Below are 14,965 nucleotides of genomic sequence, written 5' to 3' on the forward strand. Positions count from 1 at the left end.
TATATATATATATATATATATATATATATACACACACACACACACACACCACATAGCCAAGAAATTTTGCCCTCATTGGAGACGTGGGCCCTGGGCGGTCGCCCAGGTTGCCCATCGTCTGGATCGACCCTACCCCAAAATCACACGTTCCAAGAAAAGATGTGGATATTGTTTCTTCATCTTCCTAAAATGATATCTCTTGAGCCTCGGTCCACACAAACTTCACAATCTTATAGTTCAACATGTTCAAAAGACTTGCTTTTTGAGAATTTTTTGATAAATCTTCCAAATCCAAGAAACTTCATATTTCGATTGGACTCATTGTATTGTCCCAATTCATAATCGATTCAAACTTTGTTGAGTCAACTTTAATTCTTCCTTTTCTTACTGCATGACCTAAAAATTAGACTCCATGAATCCAAAATCCACACTTAGGAATGTAATAAATATTTTTTCTTCAACGTTTCAAGTACTAATCTTAAATGCTCCATGTGGTCTTTCTTTTTGTCTTCAAGTATATTAAAATGTCATCAATAAACATGATGAAAAACTTATTGAGAAATGATATAGACACCTAATTCATAAGATCCATGAAAGTTGCGCGTCGATGGGTTGGTTAACCCAAAAGGCATGACCAAAATTCAAAATGGACATAACTTGTTCGGAATATTATTTTCTCAACATCTCCATTTCTTATTTTCAATTGATAATAACCAGGCCTAAGATCGATCTTTGAGAAAATTTGGCCCTTGTAATTGATCAAAGAGCTTATTGATCCGAGGAAAGGGATATCGGTTCTTGATAGTCATAATATCAAGATCACGATAATCAATACATATTCGTATTGAACCATGTTTCGTCTTTACAAATACAAAAGGAGCTACCCAAGGTAATGTGCTAGGTCGGACAAAGACCTTATCCATCAACTCTTGTAATTAAATCATTATCTCTTTTAACTAGATAGGTGTCAAACGATACGGTGCCTTAGTAATGGGTATGGTTCTTGGAATCAAGTCAAAAAAAATTCAACTTGATGATCGGACGATAATCCAGGTAAATTGTTAGGAAAATATTGTACCACATCAATTTCACCCATGATATTCTTCTATATAGTAATATCCACTACATATGCTAAGTCGGAATGATACTCTTTCATTAAATATTTTGCTTCTAAATTCATGAGACTCTTGACATTTCAAACAATAAATAAGTAAGATGAAATGTCTATTGAGTTGCATTAGTTTAAGACTCATCAAATAATGAAATATTTCAAATGATCTTTTATTTAGCTAATATCTTGTATTTTCAAAATACTTAGATAAAACTTTAACTTATTTCAAACTCCATGAAAAGATATAAAATACATAATGCATGATCATAAACCTTTCAATTGGAAAAACTTATGAGTTATCCCCATATCATTATGAGTTATCCTCATATCATGCATTGTATAAAATATGAACCTTAGTTTGAAGACCTATCATGAAACAATGATAAGCTTACGGGTTCTCCCATGTTATAATTTTGTATGCGAATACAACCTTTAAATTAAAGATTTTAAAAAATGATCACAAATTCTCTCTGTATCATGCCTTACCAAAATAAGAAAAATAGTTCAACTCATTATGGTATTTATAAGATAGGCATCTATTTCATGACATAATGCATAACCCCAATATAGCATTTTCATCTTCTACACCATCTCAAAATGAATGCATTCATAACATAAACCAAAAACTCAATAAACGCATAACTTTCCCAAACTCGGATAAAACCCAATTAATCATGTTATGTCCTTTAGCAATGCTTCAAAACATGTATCAAAACAATAGCAAACTTCAAACTTTATCAATAATTCATAAAAATGAACCAAAACAATAATCGTATTCTAAAATACTCTTAAACTTATGACATGGTTTCTAATATGAATCAAAACAATAATAATATTCTCAAATACTCTTAAGCTTATGAAATGGTTTCTAATATGAACCAAAGCAATAATGATATTCTCTAATACTCTTAAACTTATGACAAGGGTTCTAATATGAACCAAAACAATAAATATAATTTTTATTTGTAATATTTTTCATAAATTCATACCAAAAGTTCTACAAAATAACTAACATAGAAAACTTATTTCACATTATACATTTATTCAACATGGTATTTATAAGCATTTTTTCATGCTTGCAACATTCATAACTTAAAACAAGTATCCTAACTATTTCTTGAAAATAATCATAATCATATGAAACTATCATTTAACTCATATAAAATAACTTGTTAGCCATCTATCACATGTTAAAAAAAATCCAACTGTGCTCACCTCAATAGTTAGGTTGTATAACTATGTATCCACTACTTCTTTTCCCTTTCCTTCAATTTCTAAAACCTCAACTCCTATAGATTTGGTTGATCCTATCCTCATTAGAACAAGGTATCAACTAATCATAATTAACAATCTTGCATATGTCTATGTTGGTTTAATGTCACTCCATGATATCTGTTATAATAATTACCATGTTATCCCATGCTTTAACTTCTAATTCACCAAGACAATGACAATTGTTCCTATATTTCACAAATTACAAAATATAAAAATTTATTTATTCCATAATTCATCCCTAACATAAGAATATGAAATTAATGTCTATAAACTTGATAATAACTATAGATAAGATGATGGTATGATACAATTAATAGTTATCTTTAACAAATTTTCATGAGCAAGAAACTTTTCCAAATTAGGGTTCGTGATAATAACTTAAATTGTTGATTCAAGATTGGATCATGATATTAGCAACATGAAACATGTTATTGAAGTTTATTTTAGTGATTTCGAAACTAAAATGCGACATTCAAGTCTAAAAAATAAACCATTCATCACATGCACACATATATGTTCATCACATCTATCAAGAAATTAAGAGGCTGAAGGTGGTTACCTTATGATTAAATCATGGGGATAATGATTCTTGTTAATACCCTTGGTTTATAGCTTAATTCACCTAAAATTCAGCGAATACACTCATTTTCCACACCCTAACTTGCATATACTATTTGTGAAAAGTTTAACTCTAAATGTGGTGCAAAATGGCTTAAAAGCCCGAAAGTACTACATTTTGCTACAAGATCTCACGTGGGACATGTAGGAATTCATACGAGCCACATGCAAGGGTCACTAAAACTTTGAGATTTCTTTTTTATTTACACAATCACTAGGTTATTGGGTTGAAAGTCATGCAGGTTGCGTAGGCCATATGGCTGGTATCTCCCATCTTACAGAGTCCATAACTTCATCGATATACCTACGTTTGACATGATTTTTATATTCATGGGAAGCTTAAATTGTGTACTACAACTCTCATGTTTTGAGTTCATTCTAAAACTCTGTGGATTGTGACTTATAAGAACATGAACATGAGGGTTGCATAACTTTTCTCATAATCATCAAATTAAACTTTCTCATTTCAAATCCAAATGAGTTGATTCATATTGCAAATATTTCCTTTTGACTTCGCTTTAAAATTTACTTAACAAATAATGATTACGCGTATTAAAATCTCATATTTTACTAATTACATTCTAGTATCATGCTATAAAACTAAATGCAAGTGCACATTTTATAACCATTTTTAAACAACATTTTCTTGTTTATTTCAAGTTTCACACTCCAACTAATGCTTCACTCCCACCATATCATAGTTTATTGCAAAGCTACATGATATAACATGCTACTATAGTATGATTGTAAACATATAAATCATTTAATTAATTATTTTAAGCATCTAGTTTGTTATATTCTATTCTTCACATAAGTAAGACTATAAACATAAAAAACACTTAATTAATTATAAAATGACTTGTTTAAACTTAAATGGATTTCAAACTTGGTCATTATCTTATTTATGACAAAAGTTTTAGTTTTGTCACCGTTATGCTAACGCAAGGGAATTGACCCATCCATTCACATTTAAATTGACACTTCATATTACACACTTTTCTAATTTCTTTGAAACTGAAATCTTGTTGTGTTACATCTAGAGCACTCAAGGGAACATAGGCATATAAGAGTATAAGAAGCGAGGGTAAATTAGACATTTGTGGGATTTGATTTCAAATCCTTTTGTAGCTTGCAAGTTGCAATCGAGTCTTGTAGTGGTTTAGGGGTGGTTTTCCTAGCTTCTCACTAGTGCTCCTTTATTAATTTACTAGTTTATAACCCATGAGAAACACGGTTATAAAATTAATTAAACTTTCATATTAAAAAATCAAAATTATTAATAAATTATTTTGAATAAATTATTACTTAAGAGATATTTCTTTAATTATATAAAATTATAATCGTTGATTTAAATAAATATGTGAAGTTATATCACCTTATAATCTCTATTTATTTTTTTTAATTTTTAATTTTTAATTTAATATTATTAATTCAATATTATTAGAGTGAAAGAATTTAAAATTTGAAATTTAAAATGAAAAATCAGTTATTAATTTAATATAATTAGAATGACAAATTTAAATTTTAAATTTTAAAATAAATTATCAATTGTTAATTTAATGTAATTAGAGTAGAAATTTAAAATTTGAAATTTGAAATGGATAATTAATAGGATGACAAGTAATATGATATGTGATATATAATATTAACGAGAAGTTCTAATTATATAACACTTGTCAATAGAAAAATAAATTTATTATTTTATTCGAGATTTTTCTCTTTTACCATTAAAAAAACTAATGAAATAATAAAAGACCCTTATATTTTATTCCTACTTATCTTCTTACCATATCAAATGTTAAGATATGATAAGTTTACCTAATGATAGCTATCAACTAACACTCTCATCTTATCTCTAAAACCTCCGATCAACTTATTCGTTCCAAATTGATGATCAACCGCTATTAAGTACTTCGTGGTAATTAACACCACCACATTAACCTATTTCAAATTTAATATCTCGAGGCAGTAATATATGAAGACTACCCTTTGTGTTCTTTATATCTTTCTTCTCTTTTCAAGCTTTCTATGCCAAACCCATGCAGGCAACAAACAGACACAAGCTCTTAACCATCTTTACAGGGCCAAATGGTCCCTTAACTCCGCCATTGACACCAGCCATTTCGAGCCACCTCAACATGTGAACAACGCTAGCATTCTTCTTCAAGAAGGTCTGAAGGAGAACGATAAAATCCACAAATTGCCTGGTCAACCATACGTCAGATTTGACCAGTACGGCGGGTATGTTACTGTAAACGAATCGGCCGGTAGGGCATTTTACTATTACTTTGTTGAAGCTGATCAAACCTCTAACGAATCATTACCACTCCTTCTTTGGCTTAACGGAGGTAACAAACCTTAAACTATATCTGATGAATGATGATCGTGTGCTTTTTTCCATAGTATATATATGAACTACTTTCGAAATGAACGAATTGTACATGTTTTACAGGGCCAGGTTGTTCGTCACTCGCTTATGGAGCTATGCAGGAGCTTGGGCCATTCCGAGTCAACAGCGATGGCAAAACTCTTTATAGAAATGATTTTTCATGGAACCATGGTATTGCTATACATTGGCGAAATAGAAGATTTCTGTACATTCATGTTAAACTTATGTTTATATTTTCATGTTTTCAGCGGCGAATGTTTTGTTTCTGGAGTCACCTGCGGGTGTAGGGTTTTCTTATTCAAATTCGTCATCAGATTATATAAACTGTGGAGACGAATCAACAGCAGCGGACAATTATGTGTTCTTGTTGAATTGGCTGGAGAGATTTCCAGAGTACAAAGAAAGAGAATTTTACATTTCAGGAGAAAGTTATGCTGGCCACTATGTGCCTCAGCTTGCACATACCATTCTTTACTACAACAAGATGGCCAATAAAACCCTAATCAATCTTAAGGGGATCCTTGTAACTCTTTCTTCCTTACTTTTTTTCGAGTTTTAGTAATTGATATCTAGAATTCTTTAGTCGTTTAGTTTCTTTTTATCAACTTGATCAAGATGATGTTGCATTTGATATAATACAGATTGGGAACGCGGTGATCAACGATGAGACTGATACCATAGGGATGTATGATTACTTTGGTTCACATGCTATTGTTTCAGATGAAATACTTGATCAGATTCGTATATATTGTGATTTTTCCCCGAATACAACCAAACAGTCAGATAAATGCTTGGAAGCGAACGCTGAAGTTGGTCAAAATATTGTCAATATTGATATCTACAACATCTATGCGCCTGTATGCTCTAAACAAATTCTTACGTCCAAGCCCAAGCCGATGGTAAGTCAATAATCTTCATGAACATTAATTATATAGCTGAATCCAAAAATTAAAGATGAAACATGATCTGTTTCTATTTTTTGTGCATCGATCAGTCGCGAGCTATTGATCCATGCAGCGAACACTACACATATGTTTATATGAATCGTCAAGATGTTCAAGAAGCTCTGCATGCCAATGTCACAAAGCTTGATCATGATTGGGAACCATGCAGCGATGTCATCAACATATGGAAAGATAGCCCTTCGACGATCATTCCACTCCTTAGAGAATTCATGAAGGATAACCTTCGCGTGTGGATATACAGGTATATAATTAATTAACCTTATAGTAAACTGTATTTGGATATGGGAAATCAAGTAATTAATCATGAAGTGTGCTTTTTCTTGCGTATATAGTGGTGATACTGATGCAAGGGTGCCAGTCACCTCAACCAAGTATTCCATCAATTCAATGAGTCTTCCCATAAAGACTCCATGGCATCCATGGCTTTATCAAGGGAAGGTATGGTTAATTTATTTATATGCAGACAGATATATATGATGTTCTATATGATGAATCACATGTGATTTGATTAGAAATTGATTTCATAAATTAAACCACAGGTGGGTGGATTTGCTCAAGTCTATGAAGGAGATCTAACATTCGCCACAGTGCTTGGAGCCGGTCACCAGGTGCCAAGCTACAAACCAAAGACCGCACTTGGACTGGTTACACATTTCTTGACTGGGAAACCTCTTAATGGTTCAAGATATCGATTAAGTTGATTTTGAATTTATTAATTCTTCTTTTTAGAATTAATGACGTACATTTTCGCTATCATGTTGTTTTTTTTTTTTTTGCTATTAATCCGAGACCCATTAACCACAACGACATTCAACCATATGTCCAGCGGGTTTTACTTTGAGCGTAGTTAATTACATATTTGTTGAAGCTCAAATTTTTAAGAATATCTATTATGTGAACTTCAGCGATCTATCTTATAATTATTTGGCCTTTGTATGACTAGTTAATGATCAAAGAGGTCAAGTTCATAACCACATCTTCTCCAATTTAACACCTTTTTTTTTAACGTCAATTTAACACCTATTTAATTATTTATTTTTATACAAATGTAACCATTTTTTAACCCAACGTTCCAAAAAATAATCAAAAAATTTATTTTACCAAAAACAATCATTAAGTCTGAGGGACTCGACATTAAATATTCGGGTATTTTTTTTCATTAGTCCTCGATGCGTTTTTTGAGTGCTCAATATCCCTATATATGTGGACTTTTCTTCAAAATTGGAGTTCACATAATTAATGACTATAGATTGAGTCCACAAAACCTGGACTCTGGAGGTACACTTTTTGACCTATTTTTTAAAAGGGAAAATGACTTATTAAGGTAACTAACTATTTCAATTGTTCATATATAGGTAATGTTCTTTTTTTTGTACACATTAAGGTAACTAACTTGTTTTGTTTGTTCACATTTAGGTAATATGACCGGCTATCACCTGTTTTTGCTTATGTGGCATCCACCTGGCATATGACTTGAATACGTTGCACCTACGTGGCATGGTGCATATATGGGAAAATGACTTATTAAGGTAACTAACTATTTCAGTTGTCCATATATAGGTAATGTTCTTTTTTTTGTACACATTAAGGTAACTAACTTGTTTTGTTTGTTCACATTTAGGTAATATGACTGCCTATCACATGTTTTTGCTTATGTGGCATCCACCTGGCATATGACTTGAATACGTTGCACCTACGTGGCATGGTGCATATATTGTCTTCATTCGATTACACTATAACCGTGTCATACGATTCCACCCCTAATTCTAAACCCTAGATCGGTCGATGATGGCTTCTTCTTCCTCATCTTATTCTTCAAAATGACAAGATGAATTTCAAGTTGATCATCGATTGCGGTTTACCATCTCGTGTGAAGATTTCAAGAACTCCTGCAACATATTCAACAATATTGATTTACCATCGAGTTTTGACAAACTCTAAATTTTCTTCCATGGTTGTCAGGAGTTCTTGAAATCTTCACACGAGATGGTAAGCCGCAATCACATGGATGATCAACTTGAAATTCATCTTGTTGTTTTGAAGAATAAGATGAGGAAGAAGAAAGAAAACAAGTCATATGTCAGGTGGATGCCACGTAGGTGTAACGTATTCAAGTCATATGCCAGGTGGATACCACATAAGCTAAAACATGTGATAGTCGGTCATATTACATAAATGTGAACAAACAAAACAAGTTAGTTACCTTAATGTGTATAAAAAAAAAAAGAACATTACCTATATATGGACAATTGAAATAGTTAGTTACCTTAATAAGTCATTTTCCCATATATGCACCATGCCACGTAGGTGCAACGTAATGCCAGGTGGATGCCACATAAGCAAAAACAGGTGATAGCCGGTCATATTACCTAAATGTGAACAAACAAAACAAGTTAGTTACCTTAATGTGTACAAAAAAAAGAACATTACCTATATATGGACAATTGAAATAGTTAGTTACCTTAATAAGTCATTTTCCCTTTTTAAAACCGAACTAGTTTGTTTAGAACCAGTTAGGTGGTTAAACTGAATCGTCGGTTATTAATAGTTTTTTGAAAATATTACAAACTTTTTTTTCCGATTATTTTAATAAAAAAAGTGAAATTAAATATCTTTTTATTTTTTATTTCTAACAATCCTCTTACTCATATATAATATATTAAAATAACATTAAATTTTATTAAGTAAACATTAAATTAAATGTTATACATATCATCATTTAATTTGGATAGAAAGATTTATAAAAAAAAGTACAAAAATATTTAATTTCTCATAATAATAATAATAATAATTAAAAAAAAAAAAAAAAAAAAAAAAAAAAAAAAAAAAAAACAGTTTTTAACCGCTACAAAACTAATTTTCCTAGATAGTATAAACTTAAATTAACCATAAGAAGAGAACCTTTGAATTTGGTTCTATCGTTCTAGTATCGTTTGTCCCATTTATAGTAGTTTATCCAAAATTGATCGGCACAAACTTGTCTTCGACACTTTGCCGCTGAAAAAAAAAGACATGGGGTGGTTTTACCGCCCATAAAACATGCCAAAATCGGATGTCTATGTGGTCATCTACCGTCTACACTTGCTCCATCCACCAGGAAAAAAACTTAGTCATAAACTCACAATTATTGGTGGTACAATTTTTAGTTTTAAACGAAAACTATAAAATATAAGTTATATGAATAAAACGATATATATTAAAGTCTATAATTTTTCTTTATAAATAGAGACTAATATATAGTAACGTGTTTTTCTGATATTTTTTTATTATTTAAATAGATAGATTAGATTTGATTGCTAATACATACAAATAATTATATTTAGTTGAATTATATATATATATATATATATATATATATATATATATATATATATATATATATATATATATATACGAGAGAAATATTAAATTGAGTTATATATGTATGTATGTATATATATATATGTATGTATGTATGTACGAGAGAAATATTAAATTGAGTTAGGTTGCTAATAAAAGTAATTTAAATAAACACTAAAACATTAAATTATAGTAACAGCTTCCATTACTATCGCAGCAGATGATCCGGGTTCCCCTTATATATTTTATAAAACTATTAATCCATGAGAACAATAGTTATAAAATTAATTAAATTTTCATAGTAAAAACTTAAATTATTTTAAATAAATTATTAATTAAGATATATTTTTTTAGTTATAAAAAATTATACTTGTTGATTCAAATAAATATGTGAAATTATATCACCTTATATTCTGTATTAATTTAATTTAATTTTTAGTTTATTAATTTAATATAATTAAAGTGAGAAATTTAAAATTTAAAATTTAAAATGGATAATCAATAGGTTGACAAGTAGCATTGCATTAATTAAGAGGTATAATAAGATGACAAATGGTAAAAAAATCATTGGCGAGTCTATGTATATAAAAAGCGGGTCACTTGACCCATCTTTTTTTAATCTTTTATAAGAGATTATAAATAATTATAAATTGTGACTCATCTTAAAAACTTAGAGTGAACCACCTTAATGTTTTTGAAAACAAAATATATATAAATCAAATTTTCAAAAACTCACATTTTATGTTTTAATAGGCACCGAATTCATTTAAGGTATAATCCAATAAAAAAAATAATTCAATACAAGTTAAAGATAATTAGATAAATACAAGAAAAAAAACAATAAAAAAGTTTGTTCTCAACATGTTGTTCTTCTCCCGCTTCAATGTATACGTTGATACCGTGATATACAATTGCACAAATCGAAAATTACTTGTCATCTTTCGGGTCCTGACCCCACAACTAATATCAAGATACAAGACCTCATCGAGTACAATTATAAAAACTTTAAAAAAAAAATTGTTATACAACCCGACCTGAACCTGCAACTAGTATTTTTTTTTTTTTTTGTCTTTCACTTAAATAGTAAACCACATGATTTTACCTTCTCTCCACTAAAAAAATCTACCTTTTTATTAGTATAGAAATGGGAGATTTGTCTTAAAACGGAATAATCAACGTTCAACACCCTTTTGGTTTTGATATGTGTACATGTATTTTATTGTTTTATTTTTTTTATTTATAATCGATTATCGACTCGAGTATTCTATACTTGCTTATAATTAAACTTTAAATAATGAAAGTTTCCATATAAATTAGTAAAGGTTAATATTATAAAAACCCTAAATTTTTAACCCGTAATTAAGAAAAGCCCTAATATTTTTTTTATTATTGTTATGGTCACAACTTTTTCATAGAATTATTACTCTAATCCACTTAACGAGTTTTATGGTTAACTTGGTTAAATTTTTTGCAAAATCAGTCCTAAAATGTTCCAATTTAGTCCCTGAGGTTTGCAAAAAATTACACCACATGACTTTTTAACTTTATTTATTTATTTTTTTTGTATACTCTATTTATTTTCGGTTTTTTTTATAAATATATATACATTTTTATTTTCTTTGTCTATATATTTTATTTATTTTCATTTTTTAACTTTATTTTTCAACAATTTGATTTTTTTTACCTTGTATACCGTTTGTTTTCTATTTTATAGTGTATTATAGAGTATATTGGAGTTTTTTTAGTTTTTTTTCATATTTCATTCTGTATTATATTTTAATTTTTTCATCTTTTTATTTTTTTCTTATTTGTTTTCCAATTATTTGTTTTTTATTTTTTGTATTTCAAAACACGAATATATCATTGCAATGTAGATTCAACAGACAATGTTAGCTTGGATATCTTGGAAGAAAATAGTTGGAGTCGTGCTTTAACAATTTCAAAAGTGCTACTTGCTTTGAGATCAATCTTCACCAACCCTAACCCTTGTATGTATTTCATTCTTTTTGTTATAGTTTAATCCTTAAATTCCCTAGCCGAATTGTTATATTATAATCTTTTAGCATCTTTAAAAATCTGAAATTTGGATAAAGTTGATAATTTTGTTTTTCAATTGTTGCAAATAAACCTCAAGTTCCAGGAATTACTCATTTGTACTTGGTAGACAGAAGTAAACATGATGCATTAGCTGCAGAATGGACTCAACGATTTGCAAAGTAAAAATTGAGCATTTAGAAAACCAAATAGTCATGTGTGTTTTTAGTTCATATATTATATAGGAATTATATTATATATTTCATGTATAAGTATCGGTTTTTCTTGTATATTACATTGTAAAATGGCTTAGGAAGTGCATGCTTTTTAAATTTGGAAGATTTTCAAAATACTCGGTCCATATAAGTTAAAAATACAAAAAAATAATAATAATAAAAACAAATAATTGGAAAACAAATAAGAAAAAAATAAAAAGATGAAAAAATTAAAATATAATACAAAAAGAAATATGAAAAAAAAAAACAAAAAAAACTCTAATATAGTCTATATATACACTATAAAATAGAAAACAAAAGGTATAAAAGGTAAAAAAAATCAAATTGTTGAAAAATAAAGTTAAAAAATGAAAATAAATAAAGTATATAGAAAAAGCAAATAAAAATGTATATATATTTATAAAAAAAAACTGAAAATAAATAAAATATACAAAAAACGAAAAATAAAGTTAAAAAGTCATGTGGTATAATTTTTTGCAAACCTCAAGGACTAAATTGGAACATTTTACGACTGATTTTGTAAAAAATTTAACCAAATTAACCATTAAAACTCGTTAAGTGGGCTAAAATAATAATTCTGTAAAAAAATTATGATCATAACAATAATAAAATAAATATTATAGCTTTTTCTAATTACAAATTAAAATTTTAGTACCTTCTATAATATTAACCCAATTACTAATATTAACCCAATTACTAATTAGTAATCTTTCAACATTTGAACTTGTTATCATATGAGAAACTGAGAACCTAGCTTAAGCTCAAAGTCATTAAAAATGCGACACTGGCACGCGTCACTTCCAAGCTCGTCCACGCGTAACCCAAGTGTTCACGTCATACTACGTGTCAAGGTGTCATCAACCGCCACATTCCAGATCCTCGGCGTCTGGTAGCATAAAACCCCGCCAAAACCTCTATCCCAATTCGAGGAGGACAAATATGGAGAGGAAATCGGAAGACAATAAGAATCGCAAACCCAAAGAAGATGAAGCTGAACATGAACATGAGCTCCCTCTCATGTCGCTAAACCATGTGTCGAGGCTCTGCACGTCAGTCAAGGACTCCGTGGATTTCTACACCAAGGCGTTGGGCTTCGTGTTGATCGAGCGACCACAGGCGTTTGATTTCGATGGCGCCTGGTTGTTCAATTACGGAATTGGGATTCATCTAGTTCAAGCCAACGATGAAGACAAGTTACCAAATAACCATGAATTGGATCCCATGGATAATCACATATCCTTTCAGGTTCTTAATTAATCAATTAATAATGGTTCTCTCGATCTTTCCTACTCTTCGATTTGTGTTTTTCATTAGGGTTTACAATTAATTGTTCAGTGCGAGGACATGGGAGCTATGGAGCAGAAATTGAAGGATTTGGGGATCAAATACATGAAAAGAACAGTTGGAGGGGAGGAAGATGGGGTGATTGATCAGCTTTTTTTCAACGATCCAGATGGATTCATGATCGAGATTTGCAACTGCGAGAACGTCAAACTGAAGCCAGTAGGTTCTTTTAACCGGATTAAACTACCATTTGATCGGCATAATCCTCCAGTGGAGCTCGACGCAAATGCTGCCAAAGCTAGCTGAAGAATACTTCTAGTTCGATTTGTCATGACTTATTCTGGATTGTAATATGAAAAAGATGATTTGTTGTTAAAAGTGTGATGCATAAGAAAATTTGACAGCGACAAGGATTATCATCTTATTCCAATATTGGAGACTCGTCTTTTTACTGTTTTTGTAAAATTTAGTAGAAGCAATTAGGCCTTTTTTCTGAAAAAAGGTGCAACGCTGGAAATTCAACATTTTTTTTTAACTTGATGATGACTTATGTTGATGTTGTGGGTTTTGATGATGAGGTGAAACTGGGTTGTATGTAGGTAAAAATTAGGTTGAGAAGATGTATGTAATTTCAAGGGAAAGTGTAGGTCAAAATATGCAGGGTTAGGATAATATATGTGAAGTGAGGTATCCGGAAAAATAAATTACTATAATGGTCGTTATGGTTTGATAAAATTACTCGTTTGGCTCCTAAGTTTAGTTTTGCATCGTTTAATTCGTAGACAAACATGAATATAAGATTATACTACCTTTTATATTTGATTTTCAGTTTTTTGTTTGGTTATTATTTGTTTATTATTGTTTTATTTTGTGTTTTAGTCCCTAACATACATTGATAAGACTATACTACTTCTATTAGTTGGATATTATTTATTTATAAGTTGAAAATTAAATTAATTGATTTATTGACTCGATCATCGGCCACCGCCACCAGCCAATGGAAATCACCACTGAGAAGCTAAAATCAACATCAAGTCACCGCTAACAATCATTAGACACCAGAAATTACATGTAGATCAGTCACTGCCAACTATCATCAAACACCAAAAACCACCATCAGCCATCGAACACCACTATAAACCGATATCCTATCATGTTGTAATCCCTAGCATGCAATCACTAAACTGGATAGTTTGCTTGAAAGAGATTTTGCTAAAGAACAAGCTTGCCTTGCACGCTTATTCTTGATGGATTCATTCCTCTTTCTTCCTTCGAGTAAGACTCATTTTAGGTTAGGTCTCTGTTTAAAGCATTAAGATCTCTGTCATACCATCAGAAAGCTAAGAACCTAAAATCAACTTCAAAATTACATGTAATTTTTTTTCTTGAATTTGATTTACTTTTCTACATATAGGTTTTATCAGACACCAAAAATCACCACCAACCATCGAAAACCACCATTGAGAACCTCAAATCAACTTCAAAGTTATATGTAGTCTTTTTCTCTTGAATTTTATTTATTTTTCTACATGCAAGTGGGCTTCCTGTAAATATTAGTTTAAATTATATTGTATTTGTTTTTCCGGTTATTTTATTTGTGTTTATTATTGCCACTCTACTTCGGGGGTACTAAAAGTGGTTTAAGTGGCTCCCGAGTTCACGATCTTTTCAAATCCTCCCCGCGCCCACTACCCCTCGTTTCTGATCAACATTG

General features: G+C 30.2%; 2 protein-coding genes across 2 annotated transcripts; both read left to right on the forward strand.

The window, feature by feature from the left end:
* Positions 1–4,886: 4,886 nt before the first annotated feature.
* On the forward strand, positions 4,887–7,059 carry LOC145098331 (serine carboxypeptidase-like 40). Its single transcript, XM_079035970.1, has 7 exons — positions 4,887–5,352; positions 5,457–5,564; positions 5,642–5,916; positions 6,035–6,292; positions 6,388–6,599; positions 6,691–6,796; positions 6,898–7,059. Exons 1-7 carry the CDS (start codon positions 4,980–4,982, stop codon positions 7,057–7,059), a joined length of 1,494 nt encoding a protein of 497 aa, XP_078892096.1. The 5' UTR covers positions 4,887–4,979.
* Positions 7,060–12,874: 5,815 nt separating this feature from the next.
* GLYI8 (Lactoylglutathione lyase / glyoxalase I family protein) lies at positions 12,875–13,786 on the forward strand. The gene is made up of 2 exons (XM_079037500.1): positions 12,875–13,212; positions 13,303–13,786. Exons 1-2 carry the CDS (start codon positions 12,907–12,909, stop codon positions 13,555–13,557), a joined length of 561 nt encoding a protein of 186 aa, XP_078893626.1. The 5' UTR covers positions 12,875–12,906; the 3' UTR covers positions 13,558–13,786.
* The last annotated feature ends 1,179 nt before the right edge of the window (positions 13,787–14,965 follow it).

This window comes from Lactuca serriola, chromosome 4, assembly GCF_051521515.1.
Source record: "Lactuca serriola cultivar US96UC23 chromosome 4, Lser_US96UC23_V15, whole genome shotgun sequence".
Lineage (NCBI taxonomy): Eukaryota > Viridiplantae > Streptophyta > Magnoliopsida > Asterales > Asteraceae > Lactuca > Lactuca serriola.

Bases quoted from the DNA above. Each gene is read 5' to 3' on its own strand.
- LOC145098331 (XM_079035970.1), top strand. From the start codon at position 4,980: ATGAAGACTACCCTTTGTGTTCTTTATATCTTTCTTCTCTTTTCAAGC. The intron at 5,353-5,456 runs GTAACAAACCTT...CATGTTTTACAG, and splicing joins CCTTCTTTGGCTTAACGGAG to GGCCAGGTTGTTCGTCACTC. The intron at 6,797-6,897 runs GTATGGTTAATT...ATTAAACCACAG, and splicing joins CATGGCTTTATCAAGGGAAG to GTGGGTGGATTTGCTCAAGT.
- GLYI8 (XM_079037500.1), top strand. From the start codon at position 12,907: ATGGAGAGGAAATCGGAAGACAATAAGAATCGCAAACCCAAAGAAGAT. The intron at 13,213-13,302 runs GTTCTTAATTAA...TTAATTGTTCAG, and splicing joins ATAATCACATATCCTTTCAG to TGCGAGGACATGGGAGCTAT.